The 21,613-nt window shown below is 37.1% G+C and overlaps 3 protein-coding genes and 1 long non-coding RNA gene across 7 annotated transcripts; 2 read left to right on the top strand and 2 right to left on the bottom strand.

Moving 5' to 3' along the window:
- On the bottom strand, positions 2,513-3,110 carry LOC108663390. Its single transcript, XR_001929370.1, has 2 exons — positions 2,792-3,110; positions 2,513-2,703 (listed from the first exon to the last, which is right to left on the bottom strand). It is a non-coding gene; the product is annotated as an uncharacterized LOC108663390 (long non-coding RNA).
- LOC18588233 (21 kDa protein) lies at positions 4,443-5,227 on the top strand. Its single transcript, XM_007012498.2, has one exon. The coding sequence runs from the start codon at positions 4,489-4,491 to the stop codon at positions 5,065-5,067; it is 579 nt and encodes a 192-aa protein (XP_007012560.1). The 5' UTR covers positions 4,443-4,488; the 3' UTR covers positions 5,068-5,227.
- Positions 6,618-14,378, top strand: LOC18588234 (RRP12-like protein). 2 transcript variants are annotated; one of them, XM_007012500.2, is made up of 18 exons: positions 6,618-7,258; positions 7,347-7,863; positions 7,953-8,210; positions 8,307-8,398; positions 8,733-8,942; positions 9,016-9,420; positions 9,712-9,890; positions 9,983-10,076; positions 10,199-10,273; positions 10,420-10,554; positions 10,676-10,747; positions 10,949-11,053; positions 11,504-11,665; positions 11,781-11,909; positions 12,281-12,382; positions 12,470-12,549; positions 12,923-13,057; positions 13,442-14,378. In XM_007012500.2, the coding sequence occupies exons 1-18, from the start codon at positions 6,623-6,625 to the stop codon at positions 14,028-14,030; spliced, it is 3,975 nt and encodes a 1,324-aa protein (XP_007012562.2). In that variant the 5' UTR covers positions 6,618-6,622; the 3' UTR covers positions 14,031-14,378. The 2 variants fall into 2 exon arrangements, with proteins under 2 accessions (XP_007012562.2, XP_007012561.2); XM_007012499.2 differs by having other exon boundaries at positions 10,199-10,255.
- On the bottom strand, positions 15,003-21,109 carry LOC18588235 (3-oxoacyl-[acyl-carrier-protein] synthase II, chloroplastic). 3 transcript variants are annotated; one of them, XM_007012504.2, is made up of 14 exons: positions 20,379-21,109; positions 19,238-19,443; positions 18,957-19,160; positions 18,331-18,441; positions 18,144-18,239; positions 18,015-18,060; positions 17,843-17,922; positions 17,387-17,455; positions 17,162-17,246; positions 16,333-16,487; positions 16,152-16,232; positions 15,839-15,898; positions 15,525-15,690; positions 15,003-15,406 (listed from the first exon to the last, which is right to left on the bottom strand). In XM_007012504.2, exons 1-13 carry the CDS (start codon positions 20,794-20,796, stop codon positions 15,574-15,576), a joined length of 1,728 nt encoding a protein of 575 aa, XP_007012566.2. In that variant the 5' UTR covers positions 20,797-21,109; the 3' UTR covers positions 15,003-15,406; positions 15,525-15,573. The 3 variants fall into 3 exon arrangements, with proteins under 3 accessions (XP_007012566.2, XP_007012568.2, XP_007012567.2); XM_007012506.2 differs by having other exon boundaries at positions 15,003-15,424; XM_007012505.2 differs by having other exon boundaries at positions 15,003-15,438; positions 20,379-21,108.

A 21,613-nucleotide genomic window follows, 5' to 3' on the forward strand; every position in this document is an offset into this window, starting at 1 on the left:
GTCTTTTGTTTTTGGGTGAAACAGGCTGTTGCCCTCGTGACATCCGAAAGGCCTTAGAGGCTCTTTTATTTGTTTAATAAGAAAAAACACAAATGGGGAGGAAAGACAAAATTTGTGGCACTTGAAAAGCTCCTGGTCGTTTCAAGACGAAAACAAATTAAATTTACAAATTTACTGACTACAATAACTCTAAATTAGTGTTGTATTTCAACTCTCGATCTCAATCAACTGTGTTTGTGAATAATTGAACTACTGATTTTCGACCACTAGTTTATGAGTAAGTCATAATGTCGATAGATTTTCAATAAATACTGTAACTTCAATTATTTGCTTTGTTATGAGGACTTGATAGGTGCTTGAAGCTACTAGAGACTGTGTGAACCAAGAGTGGAGTAACTAAACAGAATTCACAAGTTTTTTTTTTTTATTTTGTTTCCTCTTTTTTCATCGTGTTCCCTTATCAATTGATTTCTTGTTTCCTTTATTTCAATATTTGTGGAGTTGGATTACTTGATTGCTTTCAATAACTTGTGCAGCTATCGAATAGGCCATAGCACTTTCCTTTAATAACAAGGACTCTTTCACCCTTTCTTTCTAAACCTTGCCTTCCCTAATTAAAGCATTCTTGTCTATTGGGTATGCCCAATATTTTACTATGCTAACATGTTTTTGAATGAGTAACTGATCAATCCTAATTAAAACTCCAACACTTGGGGTAAGTCCTTCCCAAAAGCCACCAGCTGTTTGCAAAGAATTCCCTTTTAGTAGCATCAAATCTAGATTAGCTGGAGTAGGTATAATGGGACATGCGACCAAAATCAAGAAGTTTTCGTGCATGCATTTCAATTCCCAAAAGATATTCCCCTTGAGTTATAAAGTAGCACCACTAATATATTAGGACAAAGTGTGCCTCGGCATCTGTATCTGCCTGCCTGTTGATAACATATCAGAACTAGAACGGGAAATACCACCTACCCTAAAATCCTCCTGGTTAATTAGACCATAAATTAAATAAACAAAGACAATAATCCCAAGATGTCAATAATAATAATAATAACTAATTTAATTCACTAGTGGCAGAAATCAATAATAGGATTGCTTCTTTATCAACAATCAAACAAATATTAACAAATACGCACTGGTATCTAGTAGTAATAAATAAAGACGAAGATATTGCATTCATTATATGTAATACGGGGAGGAAGCAACAGAAGAGATTTTTTCTTTTCATTTAAAATTTACAAGGAAAGTAAAAATTAGTACTAGTAAGAATATATAACAAGTAGCGAATAATATAAAATTAGGTACATGACAAAAAACCACTGGCTTTAAAACGAAACATACATGGGATAGATTAAAGAAAGGGTCGCTGAAAATAGGTCTTACTTGTAAAGTGATTGCTTTCTCTCTTTCTTTTTGCCTTTTGCCATAATATATTCGAGAACAGATTGGAGTTGAATATCGCCATCCTAATATAATAGACCATCAACTAATATCAGGGCAAGCAAAAAAAGGTAGATGCTGCTGCTGTTTTCGCTAAAATTTTCTAATTTTATATGGTTCATAAGATTGATGGGATTGGTAGGTGTCATGGGTGTGAGAATGAATGAAGTAATTTGATCCATGCGTAGTTATTTATAGCCAAACTGGGTACAAACATGGGTGTGAAAGAGCCATGAATCCCTGACATGCATATTCACCATTTTCATTTATTTAGCTCATTTATTTATCATAGTGATATAGTAGATTAGGTCTGCAAGCAAAGGAATGGTTGTGATGAAACCAAGGGGGAGACAACATGATCCTTTATAGAAGCAAAAGACTGTCAATTTGTCATATGCTAGGTCATCCAGACCACAAATATTAACCAGCTGAATGAGCCAGGGAGAGCATGCTCACGTATCCACTTGCAACGTCGTAAAATTGTAACTCTCCTTTGTTATTTCACATCCCAAGTGCATGCCACCAGATCAAACTCTAGATCCCAAAATATGTGCTTTTAACTTCCTATTTACCCAGCCTCTTTCTCCATGTTAATTTGATTTGATGAAGTGGGTCGAAGAAACGAAGCAGGAATGGATTCCAGTTAAGAGGTAGTACATTTGTTGGCTTTATAGTGAACCCCACCAGAAAGACTGAGAAACTCAGAAGCCATGCGCCCGATGCCTCCAAAGTGGCATATTCTATTCTATTGTAGCATGCATCTCCACCCCACATTGCGGACTTTCAAGTGAAACGAGCATCTCCCTCTAAGTGACCTTCCCATCACTTGATCCTGACTTTTGAAATTTGCAATTATATGGCTAATTATTGAACACAATTCTGGATTCTCAGCATCCTAGCTTTTTTGACTGGTTGATAGGTGACATTTTTTCTGTTGCTAATCTCCACGACAGGGTTTAGCATTGGAGTAAAACTCAGTTTAACAATGAAAATTTCAGTGTGTTAACAAACAAAAACGAAATATGTAAACTAGAAATTAGAGAGTAAAAAATGGAGACATCCCCCGAAGTAAAAATTGGATTCTGTACTGATTTTAAACGAACGACATTTCCCACAAGGAAAATCTTGCTAGCTTTCAGATTCCAAATGACAGCTAGAATAGAGCATCTGTCGTGCTGAGACTGGGAGATGACGTTGCATCGTACTGTTTTACGAGGAGGAAACAAGTGGCAATGATAGGTCCGAATTCCAAAATGCATCCTACCACCCAAAAAAAAAAGCCAAAGATATATAAATTGGCATAAATAAGAAAGGCCTGACACAGTGGAGGCACTCCTGGATTCCTTACCACAATGCAGAATGCCGGGTCATCCATTGGCTGGATACAGAAGTTCGATCAAATAGACCGGTTTTAAGGTCCCAACTAGCAAATGTGACCTTTCAGATGGAAGCCGGACCATGCACCCAATTTAATGGTTTAAGGGCATTTCTGCTGTGATTCAAACCCACTATCACCAATTCCCTCACTCTGGTTTATTGATTGCAAGCCAGCTTCACATGGACAAAACCATTTCCAACAGGTGCAGCCAAAACTGCATGGTAACTTGTCCCAATTTCAATATACACAGAAGTAGCCCAATTCATGTGTGAACTCAAGACTGCCAAAAGCCATGTAAATGTAGTTTAGAGTTATGAGTGGTCTACTAATAAATTGTTTTCTTAATTAAACACTCATACTTGGCTAAGAATCGTCCTTTCGTGTTGTTTCTTCCTTTCTCTGGTGAAGAACTGTACCAATTGGTAATCGTTCGTATGGTAGGCATTTGGTTGAAGACATCTAGTCAGGTTGGGCTAATTGGTTAATGCTTTATGCTGGAATTAGGAATATATAATTGCAAACTGTTTCCTTGGAAAGGCCAGCTGATTTTTCTCAAGAGATTCAAAAGATTTAAAGCTGGATGAAGAAAGTCTTTGAATTAGGTAAACCTAAATCCGACCAGGCCTATATAATATGCGATGATTCGTTTCCTGGTGGTGGGTCATATGGCAACCCCTGCTGCACTGTGTCTCGCACATGCCTTGCTTCAGAGCCGAAACAGAGAATCACAAACCTCATACGCTTGGGACCGAGGGCTTTGTTATCGGGTTACATTCAATAATTTATCTTTGTCAGGCCCCATGGTTGCACTAGTTTCACAGTAATGGACTTTTGGCTAAGGAAAAACTGTTCATCATTTCCGAACCATCCATCTTATTTTCGTACTCGGATTGTGATGTTTCAGTTCCCATTTTGATCCAAATAGAAGCAACTCTTTCTCATCCATTTTAATCCTCAATTCTGCATCAAACCAAGGTTCAATTCTAGATTCTTGAGACAATCCCTTGAAAGGATCATCAAGTTGTCGTGTTCTTTATCATTAAGTACATATGAAATATTCAAGAAAAAGAAAGAGATACCTCCTCAAGCCATAATCTTTTTAAGGGAAATAATAATTGAGAAAATGAACTTTGATTTTTTTTTGTCACATCCTTTATCGTTAAGGTGATTGTCTGCCGTTTTAATATTAAGAGTGTGGTCAACAGCTGATAAAATACATTGATTACAGGTTATATAATTTGTCGTCTAAAGCCACAAAGATTTAGGCCACTAAAAATCTGCTATTACATTAGAATTCCACTACATTTAAGTGGTGGGAGTGGGAGTGAAACTCTTGTCCTCATTGGGCAGAGGGAGGCCAATAAATAGCATATGTTGGATATGGTCTCTAATTAATTATTTGCCGACGTCTATGTGCTTGTTCTTGCACTGGACTGCTGTCACCGCCGTGCATTAACTCTCAAAAAATTTCACCCCGGATTGCCGACTCTACCCTTTATATTATACACCAATAAGCCATTATTTACAAGTAAAGTCGAAACAAACTTGAGGGTGATTTAGTCATATACCCAACTATTATTGCGTGCCATTAAACTAACTTTCACTCTCCCCCTATAAGATCCACCTCACCAACCAAGCAAAACACCTACACTTAACAGCACTCAAACATGACGACGATCCCTTTCTTTCTCCTAACAACTAGCCTCCTTTGCCTCTCCTCCGCCGCCGCATCAAAGCAAGATGCACCTCGAGATCTGGTCCGTTCATCGTGCGTCCATGCCAGCTACCCTAGCCTCTGCCTCCGCACCCTCTCTTCCTACTCTGGCCCCGCCAACACCCCACGCGACTTAGCCCAGGCTGCCGTCAAAGTCAGCCTCTCCCGTGCCCGGAAAGTGTCGAACTACTTAACGACCAGTGTGACGGGGAAGAGCAAGAGGGAACGAGGTGCACTGAGTGACTGCGTGGAGCAGATAGCTGAGTCGGTGGAGGAGTTGAGCAGGACCCTCGGGGAGTTGAAGCACTTGAGAGGGGAGACGTTTGAGTTCCAGATGAGTAATGCACAGACTTGGGTGAGTGCGGCTTTGACAAATGAGGACACGTGTCTTGATGGGTTTGAAGGAGTTGACGGGAAAGTAAAATCGGATGTGAAGAGGAAGATCACAAATGTGGCAAAGGTTACCAGTAATGCTTTGTATATGATTAATAGGCTTGATGAGAGTCGTGGTAGGCACCGGTCGAATCCTTGATGGTGATGATGATGGACGGCTGTGATTTAGCTGGCTTATCATGCTTGTTGTGTTCTCTTTTTTTTTTTTATAGTTTGTGTTATTTTTTAGTTTCTCTTGTTTTTGCTGAATCTGTATGTAATATTTTTCTACTTATATATATATATATATATATATATATATATATTTAGCAGAGAGCGATATGCTTTTCTTTTTGTATCTATTTTCTATTTTTAAGCTTAATAATATAATGAATCGATAATGAAGCTCCTTTTACTTAAGTAATAACGTATTTGCAACATAAGCATTTGATTTAACATTACTTTTCTTGGCCGGTATCTTGTTTTACAAGTTCAGTGAACAGAGAGTTATTGGGGGCAAAGAGCAGTCCTTTTAAGGAGAGATGGATGGGAAATAAATTCATTGTCGGACCAATGTTGTATATTGAAAACCAAGTGTAATGCTCGGGATGAGGACACCAGTCACGAGATTGCTGGGCTAAAAAACATTAATCGTCGTCGTGTTTGTCATCTGCCTTTCGGCTCCCCGTGTCCGGCCTCCTCCAAATTTATGGCGAACCAACAAATCTTTCGTCACTCTTGAATCTTGTCTTTGCTTATTTCCATCGCCTTGAGATTTGCGAACGAAATCTTGATCATGTTCGTAACTGTTTCACGTGCCGAACACAGAATTGTTTACACAACAATTGAATAGAAATGTCTCCTTCAGAACATTTGTTAGTAAAATTAAGAAATAATAAAAAAGGGTTAAATTATTGGTCTTGAGACAGTAGGTTAGGTACTTTTGGATGGTGAGCTCCAATAATATTGCAAATGACGATAGCTATAGTTGTCTATTGATGTTGAAAAGTTTGTAGTATAAGTGACGGGAAAATGAGATTCAATCATGTTAAGCTAAAAGGCAATGCCAATAAGGTTTATGATAATCAAGTTTTCATTGGGTTAATGCTTGTGTTAATTACTTTTTGTTTTTAAAAGTATAAAAACAAAGTGTTAGATTAATTATGATATAATCGATTTAAAATCTTAATCATATTTTTATTTCTATTTTTAAAATATTTTTTTTAAAAAATAAATAATAAAACATCACCAAATTGAAACTTAATTTAACTAAAAAATTTGTGAAATGATATAGGTAAAAATGTTGATTAAAGAAAGGTTTTGGACAAGTCGCATGAATAACACGCCAAACGCTCCTTTAGTAATTGTACGGTGCATAGGACATAAGCCATAGTGGCCTTTAACTTCCAAATAGGGATTGGAATCTATAAAAGTCTATTTAGCTTAAAATAAAAGTACATGAGATTTTATTGAAGATAATTGAAGAATAAAATTTATTTAAAATTTTTAAATAATTATAATTTTTTAAAAACATTATACTTTTTGAATAATAAATATTGTTGGATTTATCATTTTCCTTTTTCAAAATTATTTAACAAAAAGAATTAATAATATCTTTTATGGGCCTTGAATCTGAAGTATTGGGCCCAGTTAAAAATCCAACAGCCAACCGCTTTAGCCCTCTTAGGTAACGAACCGTATCCCATTCATCCAAAATGCAAAACCCAAAAACGTTTTTCCCGCTGCAAAACCCTAGCAGCCCCTCTCCCCTTACTAACCGTCTGGGGTTTTCAGTGACAACAGAGGAAGAGAGCAAAAAAAGGGCACGAAACCAGCATCGCCTTCTCGCCATGGAAGGCATCGATATGGAGGGCCCGGACCTCTTCCCCGACTCAATGGACGGCGATTTCTGCGACTCGATCCTTGATCACTTCTCCAAATCGGATCAAGAAGACAGCCAACGCCTTTGCGCCACCATTGGCTCCATGTCTCAGGAACTCAGAGAACAAAACCTCCCTCTCACTCCAATCGCCTACTTCGGCGCTACCTGTTCCTCTCTCGACCGCCTCTCCTCCCAACCGGACTCTCCTCCTCACGTCATCCAGTCTCTCACCACCATCCTCTCTCTCCTCCTCCCCCGTATCCACGTCGCCGTTTTAAAAAAGAAAGGAGATTTCGTTTCAACAACTGCCCTTACTGTTCTAAGATTAAATTCCGTTACGGAGGTTACACAGACGTCAGGTTTGAAGTGCTTAGCTCATTTATTAATTACTGGAGAGAAAGTTAATTGGTCCGATTTGTCACAAAATTACGGTGTAATGCTCGGATATTTAACTGATTCCCGCCCTAAGGTAATTTCTTTTTTTAGTGTAAAAATTTAAATTCAATCAAATTCCAACTTCATTGTTTTAATTCTCTGCAAATTAATTTTCAAAATAGGTGAGAAGACAATCACATGTGTGTCTCCGGGGCGTTTTACAAAGCTTCCGAGGTACACCGGTGCTCGCACCTGCAAGCGAAGCCATAACGAACTTATTTGAGAGGTTTCTTCTGCTCGCGGGAGGTTCAAACACGAATTCTAACGAAGGGTCCAAAGGAGCTCAGGAAGTTCTCTATGTTTTGGATGCTCTGAAGGACTCTCTTCCGCTTATGTCGATGAAATGTGGGACTACTATTCTTAAGTACTATAAAACTTTATTGGAACTTCGGCAGCCACTTGTTACTAGGCGTGTAACTGATAGTTTAAATCTAGTTTGTACTTATCCAAATGAAGTCTCAGCTGAGACATTGCTAGAGTTGTTATCCTCGTTGGCTCTTTCTGTCTCTGCGAATGAAACGTCTGCTGTTAGCATGACCTTTAATGCTCGTTTGTTGAGTTCCGGAATGATAAAAGTATATTCTCTTAATAGACAACTTTGTGTCATCAAGCTCCCCATTGTGTTCAGTGCACTCAAAGGTTTGATATTTTAGTTTGGTTTGCAATTATTGTTAGTGAGGAATTTGAAAAGATGTTATGTTATGATTATTGGAATTTGAATATGATAGATATTCTGGGGTCGGAACATGAGGAAGCTATTTTTGCTGCCACGGAGGCTTTCAAGAACACGATAAATGGCTGTGTTGATGAAGGCTTGATCAAACAGGGAGTGGATCAGATTATTAATTCAATTTCAGATGATAGAAAGGCAGGTCCAACTATCATTGAAAAAGTTTGTGCAACCATTGAGAGCTTACTTGATTATCACTATGGTGCTGTGTGGGACATGGCGTTTCAGGTTGTTTCAGCAATGTTTGATAAATTAGGTACTATCTGTGCTGTGGGTTGCCTGTCTCTTGGTCTTATTACAATGTGTGTGTCAATTTGAAGTAAAATTCTTTAACCAGATTGCTATTCTACAGGGTATTATTCTTCATATTTTATGAAGGGAACCCTTAAGAACTTGGCTGAAATGCAAAGGTTGCCAGATGAGGATTTTCCTTACAGAAAACAGGTATTCCTTGACCTCAAGATTCTGTAGGTTGCCCTTTGGTTAAACAAGGTTTTTGTAATACAATGTATGAAATGGTAGTTAATGGGTCAGAGCTGTGCTTAATATAAACTTTCAAAAAGCAATAAGAGTTGGAAATGGAAATAAATTAGGTTTGTGAGGCTATTCATCCTTCATCTTTTGCCTTGCTGGTATCTATTGCTTAGTGTTTCATGATTGATATGATAAAGTTTTCCTACTTCAAAGTGTAGCATTTCTGACCTGTTACGTTTTGGTTTTTCATATTTCTTTGTCATGTAATCCATAACCTGTGGATATACTGACTGTTGGTTTGCAGTTACATGAATGTGTTGGATCTGCTCTTGGTGCATTGGGGCCTGAGACATTTTTAGGAATTCTGCCGCTGAATTTGGAGGCTAATGACCTCTCAGATGTAAACGTTTGGCTTTTTCCAATTCTGAAGCAGCATATTGTTGGTGCTAACTTGAGCTTCTTTAGTGAGACACTTTTGGGTCTGATTGGAGAAATGGGGCAGAGATCTCGTAAGGTAATTCCTGCTCTTGATGTTTTCATCTTTTTATTGTCTCTAACCTTCTCTAATTACTTCTTAATTTTGGCAGCTTGAACTACAAGGAAAAATTTTCTCATCAAGGAGTGCGGATGCTCTTGTATACTCACTGTGGTCCTTGTTACCTTCATTTTGTAATTATCCTTTGGATACTGCCAAAAGCTTCAAGGATCTTCTAAGGCCTTTATGCACTGCCCTTCATGAAGAACGTGATGTTCGTGGAATAATATGCTCTAGTTTGCAGATTCTGATCCAACAAAATAAGAAAATTAAGGAAGGAAAAGATGATTTGGATGGTTCTGATATAAGTCCAGCCAGACAGCGAGCTATGTCTCATTATACCCCAGAAATTGCGGGGGACAATTTGAATGTACTAACTGCATCTGCTCCACAGTTATTGTCACTTTTGTCAGGAATCTTCATGGAATCTACAGTAGATGAGGGTGGATTTTTGCGGGTACTTATGCTGTCCTAATTAATGAGAGTGGAGCATTTCATTCTGTTCTAGTGTCTCTTTGTCCTAGGCGTTGCTTAGTTGGATGGAAAGGAGGAAGGAAAGAAAAAGCTTTAATCCAATGGTTAAGCTATGAAGTAGGAAAGTGGTTATAAAATCTAACCATTAAAAATTTCCATCCTTCTAACCAAGTCAGGCCTTAGAAACTTATGTAGTAATGTTATAGGGTTCGTTTCATTTATGTGGTAATTTCAGCTGTGTCCAATTTCATAATGATTATTGCTCCTTTTACAGTCGACAATTGGGGAGTTGGCTTCCATAGCACATGAAAATGTTGTCAGAACCTTATTTAAGAAGACAATGCACAGGCTTTTGAAAGTCACACAAGAGGCTGGTTTAGCCGAGGCATCAAGGAATAATAATTCTATGCAGGTTGATGATTCATCAACTGAAAGCTCATTATCTCTTGAAAGGTGATTCTACAGTGCTTATATTTGTAAAATTTTTAGACATGGCAGTTCTACAGTGCTAATGCAGTATCCTTTTCTTTTGATATTCACTGCAGGGTGCGGTTATTTGACCTGGCAGTTTCACTATTGCCTGGTTTAGATGAGCCAGCATTAGATGTCTTATTCAGCGCAATAAAACCTGCATTGCAGGTTGGTTTCACAATTCTCGTTTTCTCTGGTGATAGTAATTGAGTTAGTTGTTGCTAAAGTCTATCTTTATGTTGGAGAGGTTAAGTTACAACTTAAAAGAAAATGTTATTATTAATATGCAGGATGTCGACGGCTTGATTCAGAAGAAGGCTTACAAAGTTCTTTCAATAATCCTCAGGGTATCTCCTTTTTACATTGTAAATGCTTCTAAATTTTATCTTTTTTTGTTTCCATGCATTTGGATGCATATTTTATATTCCAATTTCCAATATCTCCCTCCATCACTTCTCTTTTAATTTTTCGTTTTTAATGATGGTTCCGTATTTTTTGTTTTCCTTGTCAGAACCAAGAAGGGTTTCTATCAGCAAAACTGGAGGAATTGCTGAAACTTATGATTGAAGTGCTGCCATCATTCCACTTTTCTGCCAAACGCCAGAGACTTGACTGTTTGTACCATCTGATTGTCCATGTCTCAAAGGTTATAAGAAACTAACTTGAATCTTCCATCTCCCTTGTGAATAGACATAAAATTGTTTAGATGATTATATCAATCATTCTAACAATGTTTTTTGAAGATTAACAAATGCTTCTTTGCACAGGATGATTCGGAGCAGAGGAGACATGAGATTCTTAGTTCTTTCCTGACAGAAATAATCCTTGCTTTGAAAGAGGTATGATGTAGATATCTGATCAGCAACATCTGTCTAGTTTTCAAGAAGAGATGATTTCTATTGTGAATAAGCAACCTGCTGAAAGTGCAAATTATAACTGTGTTGCATGTTATTATTTTTGCATGGGCACTATCTTAATAGTTTTGGAAGTGCTTCCTGCATATGTTTTCTGATTCCTTCTGTATGGTGACTTTTATGCAGGCTAATAAGAAAACAAGAAATAGAGCTTATGAGGTCCTTGTCCAAATTGGCCGTGAATATGGAGATGAAGATGACAGTGGACAGAGAGAAGACCTGTTTAATATGGTATCGGACCTGTTTGACATCTCCCCAACCCCAATAGATAGAGTTGTTACATTGTTGTTTTGGCAAAAAGTTATACATGCCTTCCATGTACTTCTGGTTTGTTTTTTCTTTCAAAGAAATTGAACCTGTTTAATATGCTATAATTTCTTTGATATCTCCTCGATGGCAATACATAAAGCTGTTGCCTTGTTTTCTTTTTGTAACTTTAGCAAATTATAAATGTCTCAAATGTAATTTTATGTTTTTCTTTAAGTACTTTTAAAGAAGTTGATTGTTGTGGTCCGTTGTAAGTATTATTCTATACAGAGACTATAATATTCTCAAATGTACTTCTGTTTTCTTCTAAATCCTTCTAAAGAAATTGATTGTTGTGGTCTTTTGTAAGTATTATTCTATACAGATTTCGTATGTTCGAAATGATATTTAAATTTTTTGTATGCATGATCACAGGTTGCTAGAGGCTTGGCTGGAGAAACTCCTCACATGATTAGTGCTGCTGTGAAAGGCTTGGCTCGGTTGGCTTACGAGTTTTCTGATCTTGTTTCTTCTGCTTACAAGTTGCTTCCTTCCACATTTCTTCTTCTTCAGAGAAAGAACAGAGAAATTATTAAAGTTTGTTCTCTCTTTCTCTCTCTCTCTCTCTCACACGCATGTTTTGCTTATGGATCCATTCCTTATGTTGTATCTTTTTTACTGTATCACTTATATGCAAATGCTTATGATGCAGGCTAATCTGGGTTTGTTGAAAGTGTTGGTGGCCAAATCAAAAGCTGAAGGCTTGCAAGCACACCTGGCCAGCTTGGTAGAAGGCTTGTTGAGGTGGCAAGATTATACCAAAAATCATTTTAAAGCTAAGGTTTGTGCTCTTCCTCATCTTATACCATTGATTTTTGGTCATTATTACCTTTCTAAACTATTTGATGTTAATTCTTTCAAAACGTTACAAGTTTGACATGTATTCTGTTTTATAACGTGTTAGTGAGATAACTGACTTTATTTTCCTTATAGGACCTCTAGTTTTGTCAACTCATCCTGCATTTAGGAGGGTTCATTTTTATTTTATTTTGCTTCTGTAAAATTTAATTTACTTAGAATATCAATTGATGGGACTAAATTTGGACCAAGATGTTGATATACGATTGAACTGTGTGTATAGCAGATAATATCATTTGCTTTTTGTATGTGTATATATTTGTTGGCTTATGGGTGTTTCTCTTCTAATTTCAGGTTAAGCTTCTTCTGGAAATGCTAGTCAGAAAATGTGGTATTGATGCTGTGAAGGCTGTTATGCCTGAAGAACACATGAAGCTCCTTACTAACATACGAAAGGTTTGTTGAGGAATGCCATTTTGTTATATGCAGATATGTCGAGACTTCATTTTTTTGAAGGATGTTGCTCATCATTCTTAAACACAGATCAAGGAGCGGAAAGAGAGGAAACAGGCTGCTAGCTCTGTGGAAAGTAGATCTCATCTATCAAAGGCAACTACATCCAGGTTTCACACCTAGTTTTATTGCATTGATGCAATCATATAGTGATGGGATGTGTACAAATAACAATTTACACGCTACACATGTCCACGTATTTATGAACTTGCACCTTGCTGCCCCGTTACACTTGTGATGATTTAAATTATCATGTGACCACTACATTAACATGGTGTATTTATGGATAACATTCATGCTTGGAAATTTATGATAGATGGTTTCTTATCTTGAATGAGGCCAATGGCCATGGTGAACCCTCTATTTTACTGTTTTCCCTTCTTTCCTTGTTGAGCAGAGAGTGGTGGATGTGCTCCAAATCAAGTTTTCTGTATCTTATTTATTTGTTTGCCTCTGATTTTTCCTTGTAATTTGGATGTGCAGGCTTAGCAGATGGAATCATACCAAAATATTTTCTGATTTTGGTGATGATGATGCAGATGATAGTGATGGAGAGATGGCTTCTGGCCGACAGAGTAAAGGTTCCTCAAGATTAAAATCAAAAGCATCTTCACCGCGGTCAGTGGACACCTGATCTTTGTTTTGTATATTAATTATGGATTATTAGTTCTAGTGCATTTGAAGTAGTCTGATTGATGTGATCCCGTATTTCGATATCTATCAATTATGTTTGGTTGTTGACTTATTCAAATGGTGTTGAAACTTCAAAGAGATGTACATTTTCTCATGATTAAATCATCAGCAGCTTTACTTCTGGGTGTGTTAAGAATACGAGGTAAAAATTGCAAGAGGTGGGCTGGGTGTTGGTGTTTACTTGAGGAAGTGGACAGTGGAGGGTTGATTTATTAGTCATCTGGTGTAGAGCATAGGTTCACAGTCTAGTATCCTTAGTGTTTTCCTCGTTAATTTTTTAAGCTGATACGGTTTCACCTTTTGCTTTAGGTCCAAGAAAACACGGAAAGCAGATAAGAGCTTGCCTGAAGACTTGTTTGACCAGTTCGAAGATGAGCCACTAGACTTGCTTGATCAGCATAAAACAAGATCAGCACTGCGATCATCTTCACATCTCAAGCGGAAGCAAGATTCTGATGATGAGCCGGAGTTTGACCCTGATGGGCGTTTGATAATTCATGAAAGAGGGAAGCCAAAGAAGAAGGTTCCACCCTCTGACCCTGATTCAGATGCAAGGAGTGAAGCACGAAGTCATTTTTCTGTTGGCTCTTCAAGGAACACCCAGAAGCGAAGGAAAACATCAGACTCTGGATGGGCATACACCGGAAACGAGTATGCTAGCAAGAAGGCCGGTGGGGATGTGAAAAAGAAGGATAAGCTTGAACCATATGCATACTGGCCTCTTGATCGCAAGATGATGAGCCGTAGGCCAGAACATCGGGCAGCTGCTAGGAAGGGCATGGCAAGTGTGGTGAAAATGACAAAAAAGCTTGAAGGTAAGAGTGCCTCAAATGCACTCTCTGTCAAGTTCATGAAGTTTAAGAAGGCTCAAAAGAAAGGTGGCAAAAGGAAAAGGTGACCATATGCATTGGTCCTTTTGGCCTAGTCTAGAAAAGTTTTTCAATCGCTTGTATTAGAACTACAGGCCAAAATTTTGGTAGTGATTTGTTGAATTTGGATTGTGTCATCGTGTGTATATAATTACAGTGTCAGCTCGTTAAAATGCTGATGTTGCTGATTGATCCATTTTTCTTACTATGATGAGCAAGATTGAAAAATGAGTGGAAAAGAGGAAGATTGTTTCTACATGATATTTGGTAGGATTCAAAAATGACAGAAGAAAAAAGAAAATTCTGTAATATAATAGTGATACTCCTCGAAAATAGATATTGAAGGACGTATTCTTTAAAATACTATGTTTAATTCCCATAAATTATATATTTTTCCTTCAATTTTGAGAATTTTGAATAATGTTATGATAAATAAAAAGGGAGGTCTCATGTATAGTTGATCTTTACTACTTTTGATGATCTGTGGTAACAGATAAAAGTTGTTAGTATTCATTCTTATTATTACATTTTTAACACAACACAAACAAGACAGGATCATGTTTTGGGTCACGGTATTCTCCACATGTTTAAAGAGGTAGGGGATAAGGTAAAACCAGTTTGGTCATTGGTGTTTGTTATGAACTAGAAAGGATCCAATGAACCCGAGCATGATCATGTCAACTATTTGTCTGGTTTGTCCAACAAATCTCATTGTGCCTCGAGAGCAAAGGCATTGCTTAGAGAAGAGTTTCAAGACCCATTTCAAAGTTTTTGTTCAAGAATATATAATAATGACTTACAGCATAGAAATTCCATTTTCCTTTTGCTTTTACTTTGTTTCTCCACTACCAAACGAAGGTGAAAGCATAGTTGTTTCCTTCCTAAACTCCAGACCCAATGTTTTCCTTCCCGTCTGGGTGTTGAGGAATGTATCATATGCATAAATAGACAGGCAACTTGCGTTTTTTCTTCCAATGGCAGGTGAATAAAAAAGAAGAAAAGGCGGGAAGAAAACAGGCTTCCATGAACATAAAAAATCATAAACCACCACTCTACAAGTGTAACCTGGGCATCTGCCACCTCAAAATTCATTACAAATTGACTATCAGAAACAACTGATCAGCCATTTTCTTGTACACGAAAACAAAAATTACGAGACCAGAACTACATCTACTGGTGGTTCAATGGCCCAATGCAACTAAAAAGACTAAAAGCTCCATTGTAGCTAATTTAAGAGAAGGATGAAATCTTCAAAAACAACAGCGGCATGGTTAACTCTGAACTTCCTCCCTAAATAGAGCCATACAGCCAGGTCTTTTCTAAAGCTCCCTTGTCTGGCCACCATTCTTCGTATGATAACCCTTTTCAAGTGATCTTCGTCTACAGAGGAGATTTGCTGGGTACTCTGCACGATGTGGCTGACCTGTTAACAGTTACCTACCCAAAATATTATGAACCAGCAGGTGTTATTGTTGTTATATACATCAGTATTTAAAGTTTCTTCCTTAAATGAGTTTGCGTACCTTGGGCGGAATCAAAGAGTACACTGGAAGAGCAATGCTTGAACTATTTTCACTTGAGTGGAGCAAAAATGATAGAGGAGTTGTGGCCGCCAAACCCAAAAGAATTAGACAATGCTGCCTTCACATTCAATCTTTCTTTCTTTGGCCCCACAAGCACATTTGTGTCCTGAATAGATGTGTCGTAACATAAGATAGTCTCATTGCCAAATTGAGGGAAACAAAAGAACATTAAATTCTATTTAAAAAGAAGAAAAAACAGTTGCAAAGCATAACTTTCAAAAGAAAAAAGAGGGTTGGAGGGGGGATCAATATACCACTCCTTCATCTGGGCTTTCCAGGTTGACATTAGGATGAACCCAACCAGTCCGTATTGCCTACAATGAATAGACATTACTATGTCAATTCTCAGGTGTCAAAAAAGGAAACTGAACATGGTAATTGCAAGTCTTTTATATGTAATCATACAATGTAGACACAAAACAGAAAAGAGAGGAAGTGGGGAGAGCAATTATAGTCTTCTAGTAGAACAGATACAAACAACAAAAAATCCAGCATTACAAAATACATCCATGAAATCTGTTTTCTAAATCCAAAATAAAAGCATAACCAAATCTCTAAATTGCTTACCTGTATTGCTGCGACTGCTTCCACAGCACCGGCAGCTCCAAGTAGGTGACCAATCATTGACTTTGTAGAGTTCACTCTTAACTGCAATAATCCGAGATCTTATCAATAATCACAATGCAGAAATATGAGAAACAAATTATGCATAAAGATCTAGGTATTTGAGAAAAATATGCAAAATTACCTCAGGATTCTTTCCAAAACAATGCATGAGAGCCTGATACTCTTTAATGTCTCCAGCTGGTGTAGATGTAGCATGGGCATTAATGTAATTTATGTCTTCCTTGGATACTCCAGACTGAGCCAAGGCCTTCTCCATGCAGAGAATGACACCAACTCCTATTTTTAGATTTCACAAGATGGATGTTAGTTTAATCTTTCACACGGTAGCATATGCTGATGCAGAAGAAACACGTAAATACCACTAATGCCATTTTTGCGAGGCATCATGATCGCTGGGAATATTCGAAGGAAGAGGCATAGGTTTTAATCTCAAGATATTTATTCTGCTTAACCAGTAGTGAGAATGAAAACAATTTAAAACCCTAATAGCATCTCTACCTAACATCAAGACATGTACTCTATTAAGTATCTCTCTCTAACATCAAGATATATTTACCACTGAAATCATTGTCTGACAGAACAAGCAACAAATTATGAGCAGCCAATTAAGAGGAAAAATTAAGCTTCCAGGTCCATCTTTAGAAATAAGTAAAGGCATACCTATGTGCCTAAAAACCAAAGTAAGCTGCTGACTGCTTAAATAGATACAAGTTGTGGCCATGTCTTTGTGGTACTGCCACCACAAATAGCTAAATCACCTATGTAAATATGAGTGTAACAAATTTGAAACAATAGATCAAGATTTTGATTAAGGTTCCTCTTAACTCTTTTATACAGAATTATTCTCATAAAATTATCTACAATACTATTCTCACCAACAAAAACCTCTGCAATGAAATACCAGATAGACAAAATTGGGATTATATAGTAATAAAGACTCGTCTCATTACCATCAGGATGTGGCTCAGTCATATGATAAGCATCACAAGTGAAGCTTCCACCCAGAAATTCTGCATAGATGGTTGCACCTCTCCTCTGCCAAAAGAAAAAAAAAGCCTTTGTAATTTTCCCTTTTAAGAAGGAAAGTAATATACACATCCAGTAACTTCATCACAAACTACTAAGTGCAAATCTATGGCTTAGAACATGGCTTTGTAGGGTTAAAGCAAGTGTACCTTAGCATGCTCCAATTCTTCTAAAAGCAGAACCCCAGCACCTTCCCCCATGACAAATCCATCACGATTCTGTACAAAAATTAGAGCCACTATCCAGGTAAATAACATACATGAAGCAGACCAAGTAAAATTATGTGCATTCAGTAACGGACTTTGATTAGAAAATACTTTATAAATACATGGAGTAACTTGTCAAAAGTACCATGTGAAGATGCATAACTTACTCATTGTGACCTAAAGAGTTACAAGACATGACAACTAAAGAGGTAGACCACGTTTCTCATAACAAAATAACCAGGTTGCTTATTCAAATGATAAAAATAGTTATCATTAGTTTCCACCAAGTTTACTTCTTTAACTCATTCTCATTTTTACCGCTTTTGTTATAGAACATGCAGATAGAAACCACTGCAAAAAAAAAAAGTTCTGGGAGCTCAAGAGTTATTGAAACATTACAACATCCCAAGGGCGTGAAGCTTTGGTAGGATCATTGTTCCTCTGCGAGAGTGCTTTGCATGCCACAAATCCTCCCAACCCTGTATCAAGAAACACAAAATACAGTACGTCATGATGTAATAAGTGGAAAGATTATAAAATGATGTCAAATAAGAAAGCAAGAAAGAGATACCAATGGGTATAATTGCCGCATCAGAGCCACCACAAAGCATCACATCCTGCAATATTTTTCAAATATCTCAGATATAGTGTAATCAAATTATACCATATTATGATGGATGTTTTTCTTCGCTCAACTTACAGCTTCGCCTCTAATGATGTGGTTTGCAGCATTTAATATACAAAAGTTGCTTGTAGCACATGCAGTGGAGATTGAATAGTTAGGACCCATCCATCCCTGAAGAAATTATCAGTTTAAAGCTTGAAGTGCAAATTTCAACATCCATCAAGGTGCATCTTAGCATTGCATAATCTAAAAGTAAGCTAACCAAATCCATTGCAAGCATCGCAGAACCCATATTTGTAGTAGCAAATGGTACGCAGAAAGGATTCATCTTCTTGTATGAGATCCTCAAAGCTTCAATTGCATCATTGAAAACCTGTTAATCCACAAACCACCTAGATAAATCAACGGATAGACAAAGGAAAACTACATTGCAAAAACAGTTTGTTTTAATCCAGTTTGAAGGTCATAAGGCCCTCATGCCTGGTGCTATATACTACACTGGTTTCAATTTCTAGCAAAAGAGTTTACATTATTGAGGCTGGCTATAAATTCTAAGATAGTATTACAAAACCTGTACCGCTCTCATTTTAGTGTATGCAAGTAAAAATGGTCTGGTTTCCATTTGTAGCAAAAGAGTTTACATTATTGAGGCTGGCTATAAATTCTAAGATAGTATTACAAAACTGTACTGGCCTCATTTTAGTGTATGCAAGTAACAATGGTCAGCATGTTCTGTTGTATAAAACCATGTACCCCGGAGTGTTATCTTCTATTTTGCATCAAGTTTAATATTGACTGATAGAAGTGTTTGTCAGCTCTTTTCTTCTTTCCAAGCATTCCTCACCTTTATTAAATAAAGGGATATGAACAATAGACTGCCGAATTTACCTTCATGCCACCCATTGCTGAACCAATCAAAACTCCACATTTCGTTTTATCTAGCTCCTCCATGACATCTTCAGTTACTCCACCATCTTCCAATGCTTTCTTACCCGCAGTAAGCATATAAAGCATGAATTTGTCCATCCTCTTGGAAAGTTTCGGTGCAACCCAACCGTCAGTTGAGAAGGATTTTATCTCTCCAGCAATTCTCTGGAGAGAAAACAGGAGTACTAAGAACAAGCACTAGTGCAAACAACATCAGACAAGAGATCTCTAAAACAACTTACAGATGGAAACTGGGCACAGTCAAAAGTCTCAATTTCACTTATACCACTTGCACCCTCAAGCAAATTGTTGTAGAAGACATCAGGGTCATGTCCAAGTGGAGTTTCCACACCCATCCCTGTCACAACAACTCGTCTTTGCTTAGTAGGAGGTTTCTTCTTTGTTGTGATTTCTCTTGTGGGTTGCACAGCTACAGCCATGGCTTCTCCTAAGTTTTTAAATAAATTAACCGACAAATTGCAAGTAAATTTAACTGGTAACTTAATGAAATTCAGTGCATGCATAAAACTTTTTTCTCTATCACCATCATTTAGCAGATAAAATACAAACTTAAACAACAAATCACATAGGCAAAGAAAAGCAAGAAATTTAGTACGCACAAACAAACATATTCCTATTTTATATCGAAGGTGGCAGCAAACCCATGAAAAGACTATTATAAGATGCTCATCAAGATAAGACATTAAATACTACTAGCCTACCCCAACTTGCCAGAGGTAAAAGAAAGACAGAGGGGGAGGGAAGGAGGGAGTGAGAGAGAGAGAGAAAATCTCTGACATTTATAATTTAATGATTATTATATAGTCTGCAGAGGCAGAATCAATTTATGCACATGTATCACCTGTTTCTATTAAAACTGGATTTTTTGCTCAATCTATTGAAACTAGATTATCCGAGGCAAAATGATTTGCCATCATCGTAGAGCTAATAGCAACTTAAATTCAACTACACTTCTAACTCTTAATTAATTTGTATGTTTTATAATAACAAAAAATCCTTGGTATAGCTCTCTTAATTATGATCAAGGTACCAAATTATAAAAAATCTCATATCTTTACATTCAATTTTTTTTTTCATTTTCATATCCAAATTTGCTTTGAAGCAAAGCAATTAAAGAAAGGGCGAATTTAAAAAAGAACAAACACAAACGCATACTTCTCTAAAATGGGTCAAATTCCAAATAACAAAAGAAAGTAAGATCATGCGTAAAGAAGACTAAACCTTTGTCAGATATTAAACAAATCAAAACAGGTGAAAAATAGAACAGAACAGAGCAGAAAAGAAAAAAAAAACCAGATTTGACAAGGCAGCAAAAACCAACATTCCTTTTCCCAATTGAATAAAACAAGATGCTAAAATTACCAGAATGGACAGCTCCTCGATTAAGTCTTCGGTGCTTGCGATTGTTATTGAAGGGAATATTTTTGGATCCAAAGAAAGAAGAAAAGCTTCCATTTTGACCAAAAAGGCTACCATTTTTGGAGGAATAGTAGTCATTACAGGGCTCAAAAGCCAAGCAGGAAGCCATCAAGCCTTGAATGCTGGATCCACAAAACGACGAAATCAAGCCCCCGTTTCTGTTGCTGGTTGAGCTGCCACAACATTGAGAAATAAGAGCTTTCCTTCTATTACGAGCCCACCGGCCAAGTCTCTTAGAAGAAGAAGAAGAGGCTGGCGAGTGGAGCATTGGAGACTGTGACTGGTCTTTCCCACACGTGACCGACATGCAAGCAGCCACCAGCCACGTGCATAGCGGACTAGCCAGCGATGAAGATGCCATCCCAAAAACAAAACCAAAAACACAGAAAAACTGATAATATAAAGAGTAGAAAAATCTGGGTTTGGATAAAGATGGATTCTTTATGTGAGGTTATTAAAAATCTAGCAATCCATCAATCCCAAAAACCAGAAAAAAAATAGTTAAGAAAAACCGAAGATGAAGATGAAGAAGAAGCAGAAGAAACGGTCAGTTGCATTCGACACTTGGAAGAGAGCTTTGTATCTGGGCAATCTCAGTCGTCTCCTTTAGCATAAAAGACTGCCAAGCACTTCTTCTTTCTCTCTGTCTCTCCCTCTTTAATTTTTATTTTAATTAATTTATTTATTTTCTCTTAAGAGAGAGCTTCGATTGAAGAGAAACAAAACAAAGCAAAAAAAGATGCGAAAAATAGAGCAGCGAAAAAACAAGGATCTATGACCAGAATAAATATTTTCAATTTATCACCACGAAGTAAAATTAAAAATATATTTATAAATTTTTTTTATTTATGAAATGACTCTTTTGCCCATCTGATTCACATGTTAAACGACGGATATGCTCGTGTTTTGTTTTATGTTAATGGTCGCATCAACTTTTTTAAAACGTTATTTATTTTCCATTTAAAACCTTTCGTTTTCATTTATTAATAATTAATATTTAATTATAATCATTTGATTTACTGCTCCTGTAAAACTTTTGACCTTTCGGTTAGCTTCTTCTGTTGATGGAACCAAAAATTGGGAGCAGATTTCATTAGCACAAAAGAATATTCAGTTATTCCTTCAGCATATGAGTAAAAAATAAACGTCGAACATATCGAACCCTAAATACCCAGAAA

This window comes from Theobroma cacao, chromosome 9 (genome assembly GCF_000208745.1).
Source record: "Theobroma cacao cultivar B97-61/B2 chromosome 9, Criollo_cocoa_genome_V2, whole genome shotgun sequence".
NCBI lineage: Eukaryota > Viridiplantae > Streptophyta > Magnoliopsida > Malvales > Malvaceae > Theobroma > Theobroma cacao.